This window comes from Orcinus orca, chromosome 4 (assembly GCF_937001465.1).
Source record: "Orcinus orca chromosome 4, mOrcOrc1.1, whole genome shotgun sequence".
Lineage (NCBI taxonomy): Eukaryota > Metazoa > Chordata > Mammalia > Artiodactyla > Delphinidae > Orcinus > Orcinus orca.
Genome location: NC_064562.1, coordinates 44,034,837 through 44,058,548, shown reverse-complemented (window position 1 = coordinate 44,058,548; position 23,712 = coordinate 44,034,837). Strand labels below are relative to the sequence as shown.

The 23,712-nt window shown below is 40.6% G+C and overlaps 1 protein-coding gene and 1 long non-coding RNA gene across 2 annotated transcripts in view; one reads left to right on the top strand and one right to left on the bottom strand.

Moving 5' to 3' along the window:
- The window catches only part of LOC117196743 (uncharacterized), a 53,184-nt gene that overhangs the window by 5,963 nt on the left and 23,509 nt on the right, over positions 1 to 23,712 (top strand). The gene's annotated exons all lie outside the window — the stretch shown is intronic.
- LOC125964285 (ragulator complex protein LAMTOR5-like) lies at positions 11,831 to 12,058 on the bottom strand. The gene has a single exon (XM_049709418.1). It carries the CDS (start codon positions 12,056 to 12,058, stop codon positions 11,831 to 11,833), a length of 228 nt encoding a protein of 75 aa, XP_049565375.1.

Genomic DNA, 23,712 nt, shown 5'->3' with positions numbered 1-23,712 from the left:
TTCCTTTGACCTTCAGTGTATCAGTTTCTTAATGCTGCTGTAACAAATTACCACAAAGTTAGTGGCTTAAACCAAGCAACAACACACACTTATTTCCTTACAGTTCTTGAGGTCAGAACTCTGAAATGGGTCTCACTGGGCTAAAATCAAGGTGTCGTCAGGGCCGTGTTCCTTCTGGAGGCCGTGGAAGAGAATCTGTTGCCTGTGGCCTCTTGTGGCTTCTGGAAGTTTATGTTCCTTGGCTCGTGGTCCCCTCCATCTTCAAGGCCGGCATCTTAGCATCTTCAAAGCTCTCTCCGACTCTGACCTTCCTGGCTCCCTCTTTCACTTATAAGGACCCTTGTCATTACATTCGGCCCACCCAGATAATCCAGGATAATCTCATCATCTCAAGATCCCTACCTTAATCACATCTGCAGCGTCCTTTTTTGCAAGTGTAATATCTTCACAGGTTCTAGAGATTAGGGCATGTACTTTGAGGGAGCTGTCCTTTTGCCTACTGCACTCAGTAATCTGGCTTCCCACCACCCTACCGAAGATACTTTCCCAGAGGTCACCAATTTCTAGTTTCCTTAGAAATACGTGTATCTTAGTTGACATCTCAGCAGCACTGAATGCAGGTACTTCTCACAGGAGTGACCTCAGTGACCACGTATTCTCCCAAGTTTCTTTCCTTCTTCACAACAGTAGACTCGCCTTCCCAGTCTCCCTTGCCAATGACTCTGTCTCTAACCGTAAATGTTGAAAGTCCTTGCTCCCCTAAGCAAGGTTGTCTTTCCTCTTTGTCAGTGACCGACCTCTTAAAAGTAGTGCCCCCTTTAAGTTCCGCAGTAAAGACGGAGAAGCATAGAGAACCCCTCGTTTCCATCCCTATTTGCGTGCTGGTGACTCCCGAATCTCCATTGCCATGTGGCACTTCTCTTCCGTGATCCAGAGCAGATTGTTCAGATACCTTTGTGATATTTCCCCTCAGGGACCAAGATACAAGTCACTCGATATCAACATGTCCAAAAGTAAAGGAACAACTTGTTCCCGAGAACTAATGACTCCTTCAGTGTCTCTTATACGAATAAGCTGTTTTCCAGTTAGATTTCTTAGTTTGGAATTTAGGGAGTCATCCCCGTCTCCTGCTTTCCCTCACTCCCCATAAGAAATGTGTCCCAAGGTCCTGAAAATTCTGCCACACGCCTCTCTCTAATATTCAGGAGATTCCCTCTGTCACCACCATCAACATCTTCTGTTGCTTGAGCTGCCGAGAGAGTCATCTCATCATTTCTCAGCGGCCACTCCTGTTCCCACACCAAGCCCTAGCCCTAGGGCTAGCCTCTCTGTTGTCAGTGATCTTTTTAGACCATAAAGCAGACTTTGCCACTTCTCTGCTCAAAGCCCATTAATCTAATAGGCATATAGCCACAGTGCTTAGAGCCATATGTTAGCAAGGACCTGTGGACCTGTGGAATTATATGGGACCTGGAAAAAAATCATTGCCCCCTGTGCTACAAAAGAGAAAAATACAAAGTGTTGAGTTAAATATCTACAAAGGATGACATTATGCAAACTAGCAATTCAAGTGTACGTGTGAATATATGTGTATATTTGTATGTATATGCATATATATTATCAATTTTAAAGCAGAAAACAAAAGGAATAATTTAGCCATATAAAAACACAACTTTAAAAATTATTAAATTTTTTTTTAAATATGTCTGCATTTTCGTGATGCCAATATATTTGCTTAATATGCTGTGGAAGTGGAGCCTCCAAAAGTCAGAGTGCATAGGGCCTATAAAAATCCCCAAACATTTCTACCTCCAAGGCCTTCCCACTGCGCTTACTATAAAGTCTCAAATCTTTAATGTGGCTTTCCAGCACGTCAGGCTGAATTATGTAGCTTGCCTTGGGAGGTGTCCATATGGAAGGAATACACTGGCCTCCTAGGCAGCCCTAGACCAGTGCATCTGATCACCTGAGGAGCTTGTTCAAATGCAGGTTCTGACTCGGTAGGTCTGGGAGGAGGCTGAGATGCTGCATTGCATTTTTCATAAGCTCCCAGGTGACACCGCTGCTGCTGGTCCACGAATCACACTTAGAGCGGAAAGACCCCCGAGGGCAGCCTTGCCTCCTTCTGCTGGCCACTCCAGTAATGCTAAGAGCTCCATAGCGTCTCAACTGGTTTGGAGGTTCAAGGGCTGGGACATGCTTGTAACCTGATGGAAAATTTTTGTGGAAGAAGAAGGTGATTTTAAGGATTAGAAGCTGAGAGACCACAACGCTTTCCTGTATGCAGTATTGGAGCTGAATGTGAGGGGAGAGATAGCAGGAGAAGCAAATACACTTACCTTTGTGTGTGCTTGTGCTCTGGACATTCACACAGCCCTGGGCCTGCCCCTAAGCCTGTTTCCCTAATGCTAGGATCTGATTGAGGCTTTGCCTGTGTCACAGCTTTTATCAAACAGTTTTATAATCCTATGTTTGTGTACCTGTTTTAGGATTAAACTGTAAACTCCTATGCAGCCCAGATGAGTTCTTCTTCGAGGTAATCATTCAGTAGAAGTCCATTAATAAAAGAAGGACATTAAATCCCCACTCAAGTATAACTTCCAACCAGAAGGCAACATTGTTCTGGAATGCTGGGAAATAATTCCATCTCACAGGACAACCTTGGGTACAGTAACTAGAGATGTGTTGGCTGTTTTGACATTCAGTTGCCGAATGCCCAACAAATGGAAATAGCAACAGCTCTATAAATGGCAGCCCTAGCTATAAATTTAAAAAGAACACCCATGCCTACCTAGTAATACCTAGTGAAATGGAGCAGGACCCTGTGGTCTATGCACCCCATGTCCTCAGCCTGCCTTTTGTCTGTGGAAAAACTTTAGCCAAAGAATAAGTTTAATCAGAGAAGTGAAAAAGTAGAGAAACAAAGGAAAACAGTCAAAAGAGACCAAATAAAAGTAGTTTAGTCATTAAACATGGTCAAGGACCTTTAGTTCCTCCTTAAGGGATACAGGTAATATTCTGAGCCATGTCCTGTGAGCTGTCTTAAAGATACTGAAGCCCGCACCAGGTGGAAGAAGTTAACTACATGAGCAGGCTGTAGCCATGACATAAGCTGCCACAATTCCGAGAACTGGCCTCAAAGAAATGGAAACAAACCGACCTGAAGATTAACCGTACCTGAAGCAATCAAGATGATGCTGGTCAGACCACCAGTGACCAATTTCAAGATGCCTGTCAGAGCCGACTGTACTGTTTCTGCATGTAGCCCCCTCCCTCCGTCTATAAAAGCTCTTGCCCACTGGTTGTAGGAAGTGGGGAGTCGGCCTTTGGACAGGCGTCCACCCTCCCCCCTCCCTGGCTGCCAGCATCCAAAATAAAGCAAACTTTCCTTTCCACCAACCTTGCCTCTCTATTGGCTTTTGAGTAACAAGCAGCCAGACTGCACTTTCAGTTACACTGGGATATCATAAACTGTTTGTTAATAGTAGCTGAGTTTTGTTATTGGTTTGATCCATTTGTTGTTTATGTCGTTGTTATTAATACATTAATTGGGGCTTTTCTGGTGGTGCAGTGGTTGAGAGTCCGCCTGCTGGTGCAGGAGACACGGGTTCGTGTCCCGGTCCGGGAAGATCCCACATGCCGCGGAGCGGCTGGCCCCGTGAGCCATGGCCGCTGAGCCTGCGCGTCTGGAGCCTGTGCCCCGCAACGGGAGAGGCCACAACAGTGAGAGGCCCGCATACCGCAAAAAAAAAAAGATATAATACGTTAATTGTATTAGACATAGTGACAACTTCCAAAGTAATGAAAGATAGATAAAGCCAACTTGAGTGTTATTGTTTTTCATTTGGCTCTTTTAGAGTATTGTGCCATGTGGATATGGGCTATTATTTGCTCACCCTTTCATTTAAACAGCCAAAACCTGGCTTGAACTATATTTATCTTTCCATGTAACCATTCAAGAGGAACTAAAGCCATTAGGACCTCAGTGGAGATATAAAGTTGTCCTATTTCCCAAACCCAGACTGTCTGTAACTGCTGCTTCCTCTCAGAAAGTCCTCCAGACACAGAAGGTTTCATTTAATCAGCCAGCAATAACACTTCCCTGAAAGAAGGGTAACTGAGATCCCTGTTTAGTTTCAGTACTTCAGAGGGTCAAGTTGTTTTTCAGATTTTGCTCAGTGTGTGTAAACAGTGTGCCGCTAAGTGAGCTTATTGGATGCCATAATGCCAGGCAGAATCATCTGCTCAAGGAAAGCAAATAATAAATCATCTCCAGGCCTGTATCAAGCCGGCATGTTGCATGAAGAAGCCGGTAAAACAAGACTACGTAGTCTTCTGTCTTAGCATACAGTCAGCTCTTACTGTTTATTTCATGATCTGGCCAATCGGGATCACCACAGATTAACCTAAACTACGTGACCCTCTCCTTTTCTCTGACCATGCTATTCTTTGTTACCGACTTGGCAATTTACATGTCCAGCTTCCCTTTGGAGACCCGAACTGGGAGTAAACCACCAATTTAATTGTCGGTGTGGTCCATTTAAAACAGGTTCCTACGTTTGTTCTGATCTCTATTTCATTTTATAAAGGCCGAGGTTCCGTAACTATTTATCAGGGGCTGGCCATAGGATACACAGTATCTTCTCAGCCAGGTATTTGCAAACATTCCCAGTATCCCTAACACAGAATGGGTGGTCCATCATTATTTCTTGAGTGGATGTATACATGTTGCTAGGCTCCTTCCTGTAAGACCAGAGGTGAACACGACTTTGTTTTCTGGCAATTTAATAAAAGTAAAAATGCTTGAGGATCAATTTCTTTTTTAATTATAGATTTTTATTAGAAATTCTGCAACTGTGATTAAGAGCTATTTTATTTTCCCCCATCACTGAATGGCTCCTTTATTGAGAGAACATTTCAGAAAGTACATAATCAGCCCACTCTCCAGGAGCTGATTGTAATGACTCGCCCTTGAACAGATTTTCTGTAGGAGTTGAGGCTCCCTGGTGCTGGAAGAAGATGGCTTTGAGGGACTTGCAGTAGGGAGAATGGACGTCAGAGTTTGGCCTCAGACCAGAGAGTAAATATCTGGTTCCAGTTGCAGATCCCTGATGAAGCAGAAATAACATGGCCCTTGTGGAGAGAGTAGGTTCAGAGGAATGAAGTTGTGAAGGGGGCGGGTGTCCAGATCCTTGTAAATGATTCGCCTTCTGCCTTCACACCCCACCTACACACCAGCTAGAAGGAAGCACACTCTAGGCAATGCTTCCTGAGAGGGCAGTGGGTCTGAAACTTCTTATGAGTCCGTGTTTGTCTAAGTCAGTGGTTCTCACATTTTTGGTCTCAGATGAGTTTTACAGTCTTAAAAGACCCCAACAGACTTTTGTTTATGTGGGTTATATCTATCAACATTCATCATGTTCAAAAGTAAAACTGAGAAAATGTTTGTAAGTATTTATCTTAAAATAACTGGTATACATCATTAAATATTAACATAAATGACATCATCTTATGAGAAATAGCTGTTTCCAAAACATAGTGAAGAGAAGCATTGTCTTATGGTTTTGCAAATCTTTTTAATGTTTGACTTAATAGAAGATAGCTAGATTTGCATACTGACCTTTACATTCAGTCTGGTGTTATACCACATACCATGTAGTGCCTGGGAAAGTCCACTGAATGGGAATTAAAAAGGCAGATAAGAGCTCAGTATTGTCCTAATGATTCTGATCTGTAACTCCCTGAAAAGTTCTTGGGGACTCCCATGGGTTGCCAGGCCACACTTTGAGAGCCACTGTTCTAATTTATAAGCACCATACTCCTTTATTTGTCATGGATGGTCCCAAAGGCATCTTACCACAGTGGCTGTCTTTGGGATTCAGCCCAATTGGCTTCCCAAGCTCAGGCTTCCAACAATTGGACAGAAAAAAAAAAAAAAAAGAAGGATGTGAATTACTCAGCTCTCGGGTGCTTTTTCAATTCCCAAGTGTAAGTGAGTAAGTGAATGAATGAATAAATGAATGAAATAATGAAACTGTTCCTCATTTTTAGTACTTTCATTTTCTTGATCTTAAAATCAGATTATAGTCCCCATCATGAAGCTGGATTAGCTGCATTCAATCTGAGATTAACAGAGATTAGACAAATTTTTGCCTTTTTGTATGATCTTATATCACTTGCTCCTAAATCTTTAATTTTTATTTATTTATTTATTTTTGGCTGTTTTGGGTCTTCATTGCTGTGCGTGGGCTTTCTCTAGTTGTGGCAAGCAAGGGCTATTCTTGGTTGTGGTGGCTTCTCTTGTTGTGGAGCACAGGCTTCTAGGCATGCGGGCTTCAGTAGTTGTGGCGCACGGGCTCAGTAGTTGTGCTCGCAGGCTCTAGAGCACAGGCTCAGTAGTTGTGGCACAGGGGCTTAGTTGCTACGCGGCATGTGGGATCTTCCCGGACCAGGGCTTGAACCCGTGTCCCCTGAATGGACAGGCGGATTCTTAACCACTGCGCCACCAGGGAAGTCCTGCTCCTAAATCTTATAAAGCACGGAGGGAAAACTGCCACATGCTGGGCTTCTAGTCACCTATAATCATTCATTCAGCCAAATCATTCATTGACTAAATCATTCATTCTGCCAACAGACTTTTATTCAACTTTGGGGATTCAAAATTTACAAAGGCAAGGTCTCTGTCTTCTAGAAGTTCACAGTCAAATAGAAGATGCTGTGGCCTTATAATCCATGAGTGCATTTATTCAGCATGCTCTAATCCATTTGGCAAATATTTGGAGGGCATCTGTTATGAGCCATGATTAAAGCAGGTGGGCAAAAAGCCATTTCTTGTCTTGTGGAATTCAACCAACTGGGGCTACAAACCCAAATAAGTAATTAAAATATAAATTATTGTGACTTATCCCAATAAAAGTAAGTACAAAACTCTCCAGGAACTTGGAGGAGAAAGTGAATATTTGGCTAGGAACGTTAAGGAAGATTTCTGGCTTGGCAAGAGGTTAAGAAACAGGAACATTGATTCTGTGATCTGAAAGAGACAGGTTCCAATGCCACCTCCTTGTCACTCTAACCTCTCTCGGTCTAAATCACAAGGTTGTGAATATGAATGGGATCATGTCTGTGTAGTACCCAGGACAGTGTTGATTATCATAATTAGCGAAGTGATGGCGTTCTTTAGTTGGAAATGAATCAGGCGTATGTTCTAGGTGAGGAAAATGACACATGCAAAAGCCAGGAGATGTAAAAAAAAAGCATAGCGTATCCTGGAAACGAATGAAATAGAACAAAATTGATAAAGTTGGTCAAGTAAAATGCCACAAGGTCCTTATTGAGGTAAGGTCAGGATTTCATTGCTTTTGCTCAAAAATCACTCCCTACACCACCTACAAAGAAAAATAAGATATAAAAGCCTTTGATAAAGTAAATCACAATGCTGAAAAAAGACAAATAGGAGTAGCTTTCTGAGTATAAGCCTAGGTAACATTTTACAGTTTTTATCAAAAAGTGAGTCTGCATGGAAATGGGCTTTCCAGGGAGCTAGAGACAAAGTTATGATTAAGAGATTCCTGACACTCACTGTCGTTTCTCCCCTTGGATGAAGTTGTGGCTTTGTCAACGTTGAATCTGGATCAAGAACGAGTAGAACGCCACGTTTGTAAACATTCTCTTGAACAGAAGGCCAGAGTTTGTAAATTCTTCAGGGATGGTGCTGTAAGTTTACACATAAAAGTGCAGTGGTGGCACTTTTTCCAGATCCAAGGCACCTCTGCCATGCAGGGACAGTGCCGCCAGAGCAGCTGTGCCCACCAGAAATGCTAGAGGCTGAGAGAAGCCAGGCTTTGTGGCCACTCTGCATCCTGTGAAATCTCGAATCTGTATTAGCTCCCCAGGGCTGCCTTCAAAAACTACCACAAACCAGGTCCTACAAACAACAGAAATATATCGTCCCACAGTTTTGGAGACTAGAAGTCTGACACCAAGATGTTGTCAGTCCCATGCTCGCTCTGAAACTGGAAGGGGAGAATCTCTTTGCCTCTTTGGTGGTCATCAATCCTTGGCATTCCTCGTCTTGTAGCTACAGGACCTCCATCATCATGTAGCACTCTCCCTTTGCGACTGTTGTCCAAATTTCCCCTTTTCATAAGGACATCGGTTATGTTGGATTAGAGCCCACCCTAATGGCCTCATCTTAACTTGATCCCATCTGCAAAGACCAGTTTCCACATAGGGTCACATTCCTAGGTACCAGGGATTAGGATTTCAAACATCCATTTTCAGTGTAATATAATTCAACCCATAACAATATCCTTGGTGAATTAATTTTGGAACTGAATCTAACAGTGTGTGTGTGTGTGCACACGCGTGTGTGTGTGTATGTGTGTGTCTGTGTCAGTGGTGGTGGAGTGAGACAGAGTCCCTCTTTCACCTGTCCAACACCTACCTGAAATAATACAGTCATAAAACTAATATATCAGAGTGCCTTTGACTCACAATGTTTAAAGTCAGTTTAGGTATCATTTGTGAAGTGAGGAATAATTTGCTATGTCTAGAAAATAAGTTTGGGCCAATTATGAGATAACAAGGTATTTGTACATAACCATTTAGGGATTGAGGAGCCATTGATGTTTCTAAGTAACAAAGTGATATGAGTAGACTTGGTTACAGAAAGGTTGCTCTGGCAATAGTGTGTAATGAGTAATTTTCCAGGGCAAATCTTAGAGGCAGAAATAGGAATTAGAAAATCACTGCAAGAGTCTGGAGAAAGAAACTGACTGGGGAGGGCTGGGGATATAGGTGTATATGGCAGTGGACAGGTATGCTGGACCAAACAGTGACCAGAAAGAGGAGAGGAGGGGAGTGATTAGGAACATTCTGAGTGACATGTTGGATGTGACTAGTAAGAAAGACAGAAGAATTGAGATCGACTCTGAGGTGATGAGCTTGGCTAAGTGGGGAGAATATGTCACCATTAATGGGGATGGAAAGCACAGGAGAAAATGCAGATTTTCTAAAAAGTGAAGTGAATAACAATGAAATATAGAGGGTGCTATACAGGGATAACAAAGGCATGAATGTTATTAAAAATATTTGTGAAAAACTGCCTTTGTCTGGGCAGTTATGCAAGGACACTGAGGTGCAGTGTCCTCTGGTCTAAAGGTCCGCAGTTACCCCACACTCAAAATGACCCGAAGGATTGATTTGTCCCCTTTACTATCAACTTGCCCCATTCCCCCACAAACAGTCCTGTATTCCCTACCTTGGTAGGTAGCACCATCATTTACCTGTCTCTTAAGCCATGAATCTGTTACTTCCCTCTCCCCAGATCCTCATATCTAGTCATCAAGTCTTGCATCATCTTATACATCTCTTGAATTGACCTGGCCTCTTCATTTGCATGGCGTCTGCTTTACTGAAGGTTCTAGTTCACTCCCATCTGCATCATTGTCACAGCACCTTACCAAGTCAATCCCCCGGTGCACTTGAACTCACTCCAATGACACAGCCGGAGTGCTCTTTGCAGAATGCAAGTCTGATCCTATTGCTGTGAGACTTAGCAATCTCATATTACTGAGACTCAGCTTATCCACACTAAGACCTTTCCCTGCCCCCTGCCTCACAGCCTGCCAAACAAGGTCCCAACTCCATAACATGACCTACAAAGCCTTGGATGTTTTTACTCCTGCTTATCTCTAGACTTTGTCTCCTTCTATATGTGTTACCTTCAGCACATTTTAGCCCATTTAAGAATTGTGGAACTTTATAATCTCTGAATATTTCTTGCTTCTGCTTTGCATGGTGTTTCCTCCACCTGGGTGTCCTTCCCCTGCTGCTCCCCTAGAATCCCCTCCCCTTTCATGCTCTCCCTGACACTTTCATGCATAACTCATCTTACTCTCTTTCCCTCTTCTACTTCTGTATCATGACATGCTTCCCCTGTTCCACTTACAACAGCACTGTGTCATTTTTGATGCAGCTGACTCTGCAGGTCACCCACAATCTCCCCGAGGGCAGGGCTGTCCAGATTCCATTCCACAAGCAAACTGGGCATCTGTTTTGTTTCATGCACTGTCTTTCTGCTCAAGATACAAAGATGAATGGGTTCCTCACTTCAAGTTTCTGAAACCTGTGGACCAAAGAATTGGATAATTCAAACATTGAAAAGGAGCTAATCGCCTAATAGGAGAGTCAAGAAAAATAAAAATGTAGAAAGAAAAAATAAGTTGGTACAGTCAAAAGTGAATTATTACAGGTCAGAATTTTAATGGGTTTGGTTAAAAGCCACTGCAAGACATACAGGCCAGGATAGCTACAGTATTATCTTTAAGACAAACCATATAGATCAAAACAGAACAAAATGAGAGTGAATTTCCAAATATAAAAACGATGACATTTTTCAATTCTTTTGAAGAAGTCACTAGACCAATACATTGCCTCTGACATTTTATTCACACCAACTAAAGTAACTCTCAACTCTGCTTTGCTCCACTCAAAATAGAGAAATGGGGCTTCCCTGGTGGCGCAGTGGTTGAGAGTCTGCCAGCCGAAGCAGGGGACGCGGGTTTGTGCCCCGGTCCGGGAAGATCCCACATGCCGTGGAGCGGCTGGGCTCGTGAGCCATGGCCGCTGGGCCTGCGCGTCCGGAGCCTGTGCCCTGCAACGGGAGAGGCCACAAAAGTGAGAGGTCCGTGTACCGCAAAAAAAAAAAAAAAAAAAAAAAAAAAAATAGAGAAATGGTATACAAATAAGTGTATTTTAAAAAATAGTAGAGTAGCTAAGGTATTCATTTTCTGATCAGAACTGGCCTCCGGAATCATCTCACCTGACTTTTGACTGACAGAAAACTTTTCCACCACTGCGGTCAGCACCTGTAATCTAGCCACACCCATTTCTCCCTGGAGTCAGTGCAGTCAGGTCCAGTCTTCTAACCAGATTTATTAAACATAACAAAAGTCTCTCTACAAAGCGACCTATACCTTCAAAACATGCTAATACCGTACGCTAACACATACATATGGAACCAAAAAAAAAAAAAAAAGGTCCTGAAGAACCTAGGGGCAGGACGGAATAAAGACGCAGACCTACTAGAGAATGGACTTGAGGACACAGGGAGGGGGAAGGGTAAGCTGTGACAAAGTGAGAGAGTGGCATGGACATATATACACTACCAAACGTATATACACTACCAAATCGATAGCTAGCTAGTGGGAAGCAGCCGTGTAGCACAGGGAGATCAGCTCGGTGCTTTGTGTGGAGGGGTGGGATAGGGAGGGTGGGAGGGAGGGAGACGCAAGAGGGAAGAGATATGGGGATATATGTATATGTATAGCTGATTCACTTTGTTATAAAGCAGAAACTAATACACCATTGTAAAGCAAGTATACTCCAATAAAGATGTTAAAAAGAAAAAAAAAAGAAAAGAACAAAGAGAGGGTTTTCGATTTAGAAAGAAATTTCCAAACTCTCATTCATTGGCTGGAGAACTGAAGAGACATAACCAAGTCATACATGGCTTATTGGTAGCCGTGTGGAACAAGAGCCAAGAATCTGTGATCTCCAGCTCATTGGACCAAAAAAAAAAAAAAAAGCTATTTTCTTAACTAGTATTTTGATAAGTCAATCCATAGAATGTCCAAAAGCAGCTTACTCTAAAATTAATGGAAAAGTGTCCAATGCACATTCCATGACTGGCCTAACTACTGGAACTCTCGCAGTTCTATAAGATAATTAACACAAGGTATGATTGAGTCCCTGTGACAGGCTGCTGGGGAACGGATACGAAATGTCAAGAGGCCGTTTTGTGCACCGCCGTTGTAATGCCATCGCGTTTCTAGATCATGATAATGTTCCCTGATTCTAGACACACCGTAGGAATATCAGTGGGGGCCAAGGTCAGCTTAGCTGCTTGCTGGGCTAGAACAAATATCACCCCAGCATGCTCAGCTGACAGGGTTCTGCAGCAGCCCAGATCGAGTCCTTGTGAACCTGTGCACAGAACTCCAACGGTGGATGGATTCTTCACTGCGTCCTTCAGGTGCTGCTCCAAACTCGCCTCCATCCCGCTGTCTGCCCCCCGGGCAGGACCCCGAGGTGTGTCACCTTCTCCTTTGTTCTGAAGTTCCAGTCCCCAGTTTAGCTTGCAGGTTACTGCATGGTCTGCAGATCCATCAATAGGAGGCAGCCTACTTTCAGTCAAAAACACTCCAAACACTTTCCCTTCTCAGGGCCTTTGTTAAAGGCTAGATTAAACAAAAAGGCTCAGCTGGTCTAGATCAGCAAAACTATCTTGAAATTATTCAATATTCGAAATTTCAAAAGTGAAAACACTAACCTAGTCGTGGTGGAAAAACTGTGAAGCTGGTGGAACTTGCTTCCACCTATTTTGTGGTTTAGTCCTGTTTCACTTATGAATTACATCGCTATTACATGTGTCTTGGGGAAGAGGAAAACAATAGTCTTTTCAGAATTTAAGTCTTCTTTAGATCTTAATTTAATCCTGTTTTCACTGTGTGAATGAAGGCATCTCCTTACCTTCCAGCCGTGGGTCTCACCTTCCATTAACCTTACTTAGGGAAGCCTTCTTGACCCTCCTGCTCTACCTCACTCCCGTTAAAATGCCACTTGCTCCTCTATTCCTCCCTTCCGTGGCCTCGGTCTGGGCTGCCATCATCCTTGACCTAGACTACTGTAGCAGCTGCATCACTGGTCTCACTACTCTTACTTCTAATCCTTTCAATCCATTCTCCACACAGCAGCAGACTATTAGAATAGGTCAGATCACTCTCTGCTTAAAATCCTTTAGGGGCTTCCCACTTCATTAGAATAAAATCCCCACTTCTCTCGCTGTCCCACGAAAGCCCTGTGATCTGGCTCCTGCCACCCACCCACCCCCAGCCCCCGACAGCTCTGGTCACTGGATTTCCATTAAGGTTTCTTCTCCATCCGGTCGTGATCATTCACCCTCAAGACTGCACTTTCTGTTTCCTCTGACTGGAAATTTTCTACCTCTTCCTAAAATGACAACTTCTTTCATCTTCAGGTCTCAGCTGAAATATCACCTTCTCTATGGAAATCTTATCAGCTCACAGCCTCTAAAGATGGCCTCACTTTTGTCCCTTTCTTTGTTCGTTTGTTTTCCCGTAACGTTTATCACAAGTTATTGTTATGTCTTTGTTTATTTGTAATTAATTAACTTATTGGTCTTTGGGGCTGAAAGTGAGCTCCATTAAAAAAAAGAGGTGTCTCTGACTCGTTCACATTGGTATTTCCGTTGTCTAGCACATTAACTGGCTCATAATAAGCCACTCAATACATATTTATTGAATGAGTAATCCTTTATTACACACTTTATGTATATTTATATAAAATTTTACAATTTTAATTATGTTTATATGTGTTCTTTTATTGACTTAATGTCTTCTTCTACTTTACTAAAGTTCTACAAGAGCAAAGATCAAGTCTACTTTGTTCACTGATGTGTTACTGGGACCTTGCAAGTAATAAGGCCCTTATTTATTTCATAAGTAAATGCATTAAATAATTATCAATCAATGGAAGACACTTAAAAAGGTAATACTAAAGAGTCCAGATAGGCCATTGAGTTATAAAACAAAGCAGATGAACTCTGCTTTCAAAATCCTAAACTGGGGAAAGGCAGGTTTCAGCAGGTAATGACTTCCTATAATCCCTTTAATTGCTTAATTCTATCTATAAAAATTAAGATCTAATAACCAGCCTGTTGGATAGAGAATTAATTTTCTTTTTTTTTTTAAAATCAAGGATCCAGTCTTGTATGTTAGCATCTACTTGAAATGAACTTGGTTTATGGGGATAGAATGTACTTAAAAACATCTATGATGTTTAAACAACCTAGTCCTTATTTTTTGGATATTGGCCTCAATATAATCTTGATGGAAAGTTCTGTTCAAGAGGTTTCCAGAATTGATATTGGAGCATAATGTTGGCCTACACTTCTGATCTGTGGGAAAGCTTTTGTGCCATAATGTCAAATGGCTATTGTGGTAAATGACAAAAATGACCACGAGACCCTGTACCTCCTTCCACCAAGCAGTGGAGTCCATTTCCTAACTGTTGAATCTGTGCTGGCCCTGGAACTTATTTTGCTCAATAGAATATGGCAAGAGTGATAGTGTGCCAGTTGTAAGTCTCCATTTCAGAAGACCTTATAGCTTCATTCTTACTCTCTGAGAAACTTGCAAATGCCATGTGAACAAACTTGGCTAGCCTGCTGGAGGGTGAGAACACAGTGAGAGAGACCCCAGTTCTTTCAGACACCTCAGCGGAAGCCATCATAATCAGCTGGCCTGGCCAGTCCACCAGCTGCCTGCAGATGCATGAGAAAGCCCAGCTGCATTAGTCTGCTAAGGCTTGTACACACACACACACACACACACACACACACACACACACACTGGAATATAACTCAGCCATAAAGAAAGAATGAAATCTTGCCATTTGCAACAACAGGAATGGACCTGGAGGGTTTATGTTAAGTAAGTCAGACAGAGAAACACAAATACTGTGTAATTTCACTTATATGTGGAATCTAAAAAAATGAAACAAACAAAACAGAAACAGATTCATAGACGCAGAGAACAAATTAGTAGTTGCCAGAGGGGACAGAGGTAGGGGGGTTAGGTAAAAATAGGTGAAGGGGATTGAGAGGTACAAATTTCCATTTATAAAATAAATGAATCATGGGGATATAATATGCAGCAAAAGGAAAATAGTCAATAATATTGTAATAACTCTGTATGGGATTAGACTTGACTTGTCATGGTGATCACTTTGTAATGTATTTAAGTGTCAAATCACTACATTGTACACATGAAACTACCATAATATTGTACATCAACTCTGCTTCAATTTTTTTTTTTAATGCAAAGTACCACAGACTGGGTAGCTTAAACAACAGAAATTTATTTTCTCAAAGTCCTGGAGGCTAAAGGTCTGAGGTCAAAGTTAGCAGCGTTGGTTCCTTTCGAGGGCTCTGAGGGAAGAATCTGTCCCAGGCCTCTCCCCCTGGCTTGTAGACAGCTGTCTTCATGTTGACATAGTGTTCTCCCTGTATCTTCACATCATCTTCCCTCTGTATGCATCCCTGTCCAAATTTTGTCTTCTTACAAGGACACCAGTCATATGCAAATATGCATTTGAGTGGCCACATGGGGGGAATCATGCAATTCAGCTTGTAACACTAGCCAAGATCGGTAAAGCAAGGAGAACTGCCCATCTCAGCCTAGCCCAAACGGCTAACATACAAAATAGAGAGCCAAATAAATAGCTGTTATTTTAAGTTACTAAATTTTAGAGTAGTTTGTTACCCAGCACAGGTTAACTGACACAGCCATATTTAATTGAATTTCAGTGCATTTACTACTTGGTTTTAAGACTGTAGACTATAGCAGTCTGTTTGAGCTGCTATAACAAAAGATGGGTGGCGTAAACAACAAACATTTATTTCTCATATTTCTGGAGCCTAGGAAGTCCAAGATCAAGGCACTGGCAGGTTTGGTGTCTGATAAGAGCTGTCTTCCTGGTTCATAAGATGGCCATCTTCTCCCTGTGTCTTCACATGGAAAAGGATGAGGGAGCTCTCTAGGGTCTCTTTTATAAGAGAAGTAATCCTATTCCTGAGAGCTCCACTCTCTGACCTAATCACCTTCCAAAGGTCCCTCCTCCTGATGCCATCACTTGGGGATTAGGTTTCCACATGTGGATTTGGAGGGAAAACAAACATTCAGTCTTTGGCAGTCGACTTTCCAGCTATCGCTAAGTGAGTTACAACAGCTGTGCTGGTTACATGGAAAACTTACTGTGATAAACATTCACTGAAAACATACTTAATCCCTCTAGTACTCCAAGGATGAGCTAGTTGTAATTTACCACAACTAGTTAATTTTTTCTTTCAGGTTATCCTTTGTGAGCTCCAACAGCAGTGATCACTTCAAACTCAGATTTAGTACTTTCCTATCGATATCTCTGCCAAAAGTATGTTCTTCAAGGTATGTTCTTAACCAAGTTTAACAAGGCCTATTTTCTAAAAGAATCAAATCATCACACCTCATAACACCCTCACATAGATAGAAAGCATGTTTTTTTAATTTTTATGTGTAATGTTCATCTCTAAATACCAATATTTTCACCAAACTTAGTCTTGAGAAGTTAAATTTCATGCATGTAAGAAATGTTTCCCCAACTGAGTAAATATTAAAATGAACAATTCTACTTTTTGACAGATAGTGTTAAATGTGTTTGGTCATCAAATTTGACTTAGTATTACACAGGATATCCTAATGTTTTGGGCAATAGCTCAGAGCTCGTATGAATCTCCCAACCAACTGTTGCTTTGAAGGGCAGTTTCTTCACCTAGCAGGAAGTTTTTCTAGTTTATTCACCTTTACTTAGAGTTCCATATTTTCCTCTTTTAATATTTCCTACATATTTAAGCACAGCTAAAAATGTGACCAAAAAATGTTCTAAAAGTTTTACTTGGTTACGAAGCTTTACTATTCTCATGCTGGGAAACTGATAATTTGTGATTCTAATTTTAACTGGATTAATCTCACTCAAAAACCCTTCCATGCCTATTGCACATGTTATTGTCCAACTTCATGAAGAATTTAGCAACTACTCTATGTGGAAAATGCTGAGAATTGAGATGTTTTTGCTGTTGAAGGAACATTACTCATGCTCTAAAATGCAATTTAAACCTAAGTCAATGTTATATGCAAGTTAATTTTTATTTTGAAAATACTTTTGTAAAAGTTTAGTTTCTTTAGGATTCTTGAACAAAAATCATAGACACTCCTACTCTCAATAGTACCACTATGTTCCCACCACCACAGTTTCTCACTCTATTGAGGGCTAGTTACTGTTCAGCTTCAAAGCGTCAACATTTTCCCCTTGTGGCTATCTGGGGACATGGCTAGGTTTTGCCATTCCTTGAGGGTTACACTGCTTTCCTTTATGCATTGGCTTTAACTGGGTATCTGCCCTTTCCTATGTTCCAGGAAGTCTACTACTTTCTACCTGGCTCTAATTCAGTTTGTTAATATACAGCATTTATCTGGCTTATGGACATAGAGTAAATCCTAGATAATTTCATCTATGCTTGCCAATTGACTATACCAGATAAGAACCTTACCATCAACATTAGGCTGCCCAGAAATTATTTTGTGCTTTGACCTTTCATTTTAATAGTCTGTAGCTGGACAATGTTGGTTTGGCATATAATCATCATTTCTTTGGCTGGGGCCCTCTTTCTGTCTTTCATCTCTGGTAGTGTAATAACCTCTCTACCATCTTTTTTCTTTTTTAAATTTTCTTTTTATCTTTGCATATTGGAGGACATGAGAGTTCTCCAATTTTGCTTTGCTTTCTTCCTTACTCTGGAAATGCTCTAGCTCCTTCAAGGGTCTCTTTCTCATCTAATTTCCTTGATTTTGCCAGAATCAACAAGGAAGCATTTCTTGGTGTCATCCTTCCTGAGCAGAAAGTCTATGTGCCAGACCATATTAGACAATTTTTTTCTCCAGAACTATCTAAGTTGAAGTGACATTGGTGTCTGTGTTCTTGCAAAAATCGCCATTGGAATCCCCCTCTTCAAGACTTCCAGCAGCTTCCCCTGTTCAGAAAATACTTCTTTCCCACTCAACAAATTCTCCAGAGATCTGGAAAGAATGTTTCTCTGTCCAGGAATATCAGTTCGTCTAAAAACAGACAAACAAATAAAATGTGTATCCGGTAACAGCAGCCAGAACTGTACCTTTACCTTCCCCTGATTTACCATTTGAAATAAATGATTCTGATAGTTTTAATGATAAATGTAACTCATGTCAGCTAAACTAATCAGTCATTGTGAGGGTCAGAATAATCTTAAGGCAGGTTTTGTCCTGGGGTCATCCTTTGGCGCATCAGATACCACCTGGGACTGCCTGTATCGCTAGATACACGAAGATCACTAAATATTTGAAAATGGCTAGAAAACCTTTTTAGGCATCAGATATCCTCAGAAATTCAGATAAATTGGTGGGCTTTGGTTTGTTTGTTTGTTTTTGCGGTACGCGGGCCTCTCACTATTGTGGCCTCTCCTGTTGCGGAGCACAGGCTCCGGACGCGCAGGCTCAGCAGCCATGGCTCACGGGCCCAGCCACTCCCCGGCATGTGGGATCTTCCGGGACCAGGGTACGAACCCGTGTCCCCTGCATCGGCAGGCGGACTCTCAATCACTGCGCCACCAGGGAAGCCCTGGGTTTTTTTTTAAGAAAATAGAAGGTAAAAATGCTTAGATAACTGTAATGCATACCAAAAGAAGCAAAAGTGGAAGGAATCAATATTTATTACGCATTTACCCTAGGTAAAATGACACGTTGCAAAATGATCTCTGTATTCCTCATAATAAATCTTTAAGTAAATTTTACATCTCTATTTTATAAATGAGAAAACTAAGACTTGAGATCTCTAAGACTAGAGATGTTAAGCTACCTGCCTAAGGTCACAGTGCACCCTGGCTAGTATGCTGATATGCTGAAGCCAGGACTGTAACCCCCTTCCAAAGGCCATGCTTATTCCGCTGTACTTGTCTGGATTCCTGAGAAGCAGAAGCAAAAAAGAAAAAGCAAGGAGATAGGATTGATTTATTTTGATCATATTTCATACATGATTTATTTTCCATGTATGCTAGAACTTAGGAAAATGATAAGTATGTTGTGTAAGATAGCATCTCATGATTGAACATGGAGACCCTGAATGTATATGTTTTCTGCAGAGTAAATGATGACTGAAAAGAATGACAACAAAATTGAAGTTATATTGCTTCGGATCAAGTAATGTGAATCAAGTACTCTATGTCCATGCTTTTACTTCCACAGACCATCAGAGGCACAGTGTAGTGGTTAAGAACTTGGGCCTCTGGAGCCAGACTGCACGTTCAAGGACCTCTTCTTCCTCTCACCAGCTATGCAGCTCTGGGCAAGTTACTTAGCCTCTGTTTGCTGCCGTTTCCTCCTTTGTAAAATGGGGATGGCCTTAAAGAACAGCTTACGTTGTTGGGTTAAAAGGATTAAATGAGCAATACATAAACATTATTTAGAGCTGTGTCTGGCTTACAGTAAGTACTTAAAGCATGCTGCCTCATTATCTTCTGCTCTGAATCTCAAAAATCCTGTGAATATCTATCTGTTACTAACATGAGCCATAAGGACCTATGGTAGTATCATTAGACGGTTTCTGGAGTTCTTAAAATAGTTCACAGAGTTCTTGGGAACACAATCTGTATCATAAGTAGCTGGTAGAGAGGCCTAGACAGCAGGCCATCAAGACCAGTGGTTGAATCCTGATTCTACCACCTATTAGAAATACAACCAGGGTATCCCAGATAAGCATTTTTCCATATCTGTAAAATGGGAGAATAGTACCTCAGGGGATTATAGAGGAGATTAATAAAATCATGTTTTGAAAAGTATCTAGAGGCTCTCAAGGAATTATTCGTGTGTGTGTGTGTATTTTATATATATATATATATATATATATATATATAAAATATAATATAATATCAGTTCAGTGCTCTCAAGGCCAGAATATGAATTTCTTTGCTTGGTGTCTTTTGAACTTACCTACCTAAACCTTATAATGATAATGTCTTAAATTCGTGTGGTGTGTTTCAGCTTACTCAGTGCTTTACATCCATCATCTCATTTAATCCAGAAAATCACTTTGTGAGACAGGTATCATTATTCTTAGAATGTAGACTCAGGATCACAAAGTTACTAAGTAATTGAGCTGGAACTTGAACCCAGATCTTCTGAGTAAAGGCGTCTAATGACAGTTTTTCATGTTTCTCTACTTTCTTCTGAATGTTCTCAGGAAAAAATTTTTAAGAATATGTAGACCAGGAGTTATACATGTCTCCACCATACATGTTACATTGGCCAAAGTGAAACAAAGAAAGAAAGTCTTTCCTAAAAGCAATTAGATAGTTTCAGAGTAGAGAAAAGGAAAAAGAAACACAATGATATGCTTCATCTTTTGCAAATATCTTTCCTTTGCAGTTCTCAAGTCAGTAAGAATCATGTGACAAATTAGTTTACAGAGTTCCCATTGAAATTTGTGAACCTAGAAAAGGTAGGCAGGAAAATAAACTGGACAAACAATCAAACTTTTTATATTTTATGTTTTCACTTATTTTTTTAAATATATTCTGTTTTCATACACACACAAATATGAACATTGAGAAACCATTTTAAAACCCAGTAGAAGTATTATTAAATTACAAAAAAGACATAGTTGATAGGGATGTGTAGATAATTACTATGATTTTTTCCCCATAATCCACTGTCAATAACTTATTCCAGTGGTATAAGCTGACATTTACTTTCTTACCTTTTTTAAACTCCTGGGTTTCGGCTAAAGTTCAGTTTCCAGGAAATCCCTCCCCATTTGGGGTGACTGTGTACCACAGCCTCAAATTCCTCCCGAGGCCCTTGCCCATGTACACAGTCATACAACTCACCGTCTGTTCGGGCTGGTTTGGTCGACAGCGCCCATGTGACAAAATTATATCCCTCGGGAAGGAACTGGAATGAAAGAGAACAGATATTACCCACTCAAGGACAGGTTTAGTAGGAAACCATGGGCTCTAGCTGGCCATGATCACAAGCTTTGCCAGCAGGCTCTGATTTTTGAATTTTGGTCCCTTGTATCTGTCATGCTTTTTAAAGAGTGCTGAGATGTAGAAAATATAAAACCAAGTCTTTTTTATCCAGGAAGCCAGCCCTGCTGATTTTCACACTGAGAAGTTTAAACAGAGAGGTAGAAGATCAGGATATTACAATAACCACTTTCTCCTTGATGGAGAAAAAATAACGGGGGTGTTACAAGTCGAATATAAATATCGACACCTTGACAAGCCAAAAAGGACTAAAGAAATAAGATTGTGAATCAAGCTGTACTGTGATTCAATTTTGGTTAATGAAACTAACGGATTGACTCAATTTTTTTTGGCCCAAGTGATGCATTTAAATGCCTGGTTATTTGCTATTTCATTCAATATCACACATTCCTTCTCCCACACTGAAGAGAACACTGTCACTTAGAAAATCAGGGCTTTCTGTTGTTCCCTGTGACTGTTCTGTGAGCTTGTTTATCAGCTACACAGATGTGCTACAAGGTCTTTAGTTGGCTTGGGACCACAAGTGAGTGTGTGGTGCAAAAAAGACCTCACCATGCAATTTAACAGATTCCAAAAAAAGGAACAAAAATCCTGAGAGAAGGCATTCATAACAGTAAAAATTACGGTTGGTGAAACTTGGCTGAATTGGCTGAGGAATTCTTCATCCTTCTAAAAAGATTTGCCTCATGTATTGGGGTTAAGTTCAGTCCTGAAACGACCTATTTGAAATGCTGTTCTTGCATGTGGCTGAGGACATACTACCCCAAATTAACCACACACAAATGCCATTTTTAGTCTTTCAACATTTGATTAAAACAAGCGTTCACATCCTTTGAAGCACAATTCTTTATGGTTGCAGTATAGTCAGTAAGCATTGACATACTTATTATGTTCTGATTAAGTGAATATTCTGGTAAGATAAAATGCTACCCATAATCAATTTTTATTTCAATGTTTATTTTTTGAGAATCATGCTAATGTGTTAGACTAGTGTTCTCTGCTTTGAAACTCAGTATACGGAATATAATTGAATTATTTCTTTAAAAACGGTAACCTAAAAACAGAGTAAGATATTAAATATCTTAAAAAGTAGCCTTTTGAATTTGTAATCACTATGAATGTAGGGCCTTGGAAATAGAACATAAAAAAGGAAATACCTGAATAAGGAATCTGGCCTCCAGAACCATGCTTCTGATAGCTTTAAGTATCTTGGCATGCTTTTAGTTTCCCATTATGATTATTAATATATATATTTTAAATGATGTTGAAGAAGATGATGACTGGTACCAAGCTAAGGCTATATTCTAAAAGAGCTAGTTGTAAAAATTCCATGATTTATGAGCACAGCAGTACGATTCATAATAACTGGAATATGGGAGCAAACCAAATATCTACTGACAGATAATTGGATAAACAAAATGTGATATATACATACAATGGAATATTACTCACCTTATTCATACAATGGAATATTATCTAGCCTTAAAAAGGAAGGAAATTCTGTCACATGCTGCAATATGGATGAACCATGGGGACATTATCTAAGTGAAATAAGCCAGTCACAAAAAGACAAATACTGTGTGATTCTACTTACATGAGATAACGAGAGTACGTAGTCAATTTTATAGAAAGAGAAAGTAGAATGATGATTGCCAAGAGTAGGGGCAGGGGGTGATGGGGAATTGCTGTTTGATTGGTACAGAGTTTCAGTTTTTTTGTTTTTCCCACATAAAAACACTTTATTACCATATTAAGTAACAAGTTTTTTTTTTATCCCAAACCCCCCTCCCACTTCCCCCCTTGGTGTCCATACGTCTGTTCTCTGCATCTCTGTCTCTAGTTCTGCCTTGAAAACCAATTCATCTGTACCATTTTTCTAGATTCCACATATATGCGTTAATATACGATATTTGTTTTTCTCTGTCTGACTTACTTCACTCTGTATAACAGTCTCTAGGTCCATCCACTTCTCTACAAATGACCCAGTTTCGTTCCTTTTTATGGCTGAGTAGTATTCTGTTGTATATATGTACCACATCTTTATCCATTCATCTGTCTATGGGCATTTAGGTTGCTTCCATGACCTGGCTATTGTAAATAGTGCTGCAATGAACATTGGCAGGGGGCACGGTGCATGTGTCTTTTTGAATTATGATTTTCTCTGGATATAGGCCCAGTAGAGGGATTTCTGGGTCATATGGTAGTTCTATTTTTAGTTTTTTAAGGAACCTCCATACTGGTCTCCATAGTGGCTGTATCAATTTACATTCCCACCAACAATGCAAGAGGGTTCCCTCTTCTCCACACCCTCTCCAGCATTTGTTGTTTGTAGATTTTCTGATGCTGCCCATTCTAATCAGTGTGAGGTGATACCTCGTTGTAGTTTTCATTTGCATTTCTCTAATAATTAGTGATGTTGAGCAGCTTTTCATGTGCCTCTTGGCCATCTGTATGTCTTCTTTGGAGAAATGTCTATTTAGGTCTTCTGCCCATTTTTTGATTGGGTTGTTTGTTTTTATAATATTGAGCTGCATGTGCTGTTTATATATTTTGGAGATTAATCATTTGTCTGTTAATTTGTTTGCAAATGTGTTCTCCCATTCTGAAGGTTGTCTTTTCATCTTGTTTATAGTTTCCTTTGCTGTGCAAAAGCTTTTAAGTTTCCTTAGGTCCCATTTGTTTATTTTTGTTTTTATTTCCATAACCCTACGAGGTGGGTCAAAAAAGATCTTGCTGTGATTTATGTCAAAGAGTGTTCTTCCTATGCTTTCCTCTAAGAGTTTTATAGTGTCCAGTCTTACATTTAGGTCTGTAATCCATTTTGAATTTATTTTTGTGTATGGTGTTTAGGGAGTGTTCTAATTTCATTCTTTTACATGTAGCTGTCCAGTTTTCTCAGCACCACTTACTGAAGAGACTGTCTTTTCTCCATTGTATATCCTTGCTTCCTTTGTCATAGATTAGTTGACCATAGGTACGTGGGTTTACCTCTGGGCTTTCTATCCTGTCCCATCGACCTA

Coding starts and splice junctions, on each gene's coding strand:
- LOC125964285 (XM_049709418.1), bottom strand. CDS start 12,058: ATGGAGGCGAGTTTGGAGCAGCACCTGAAGGACGCAGTGAAGAATCCA.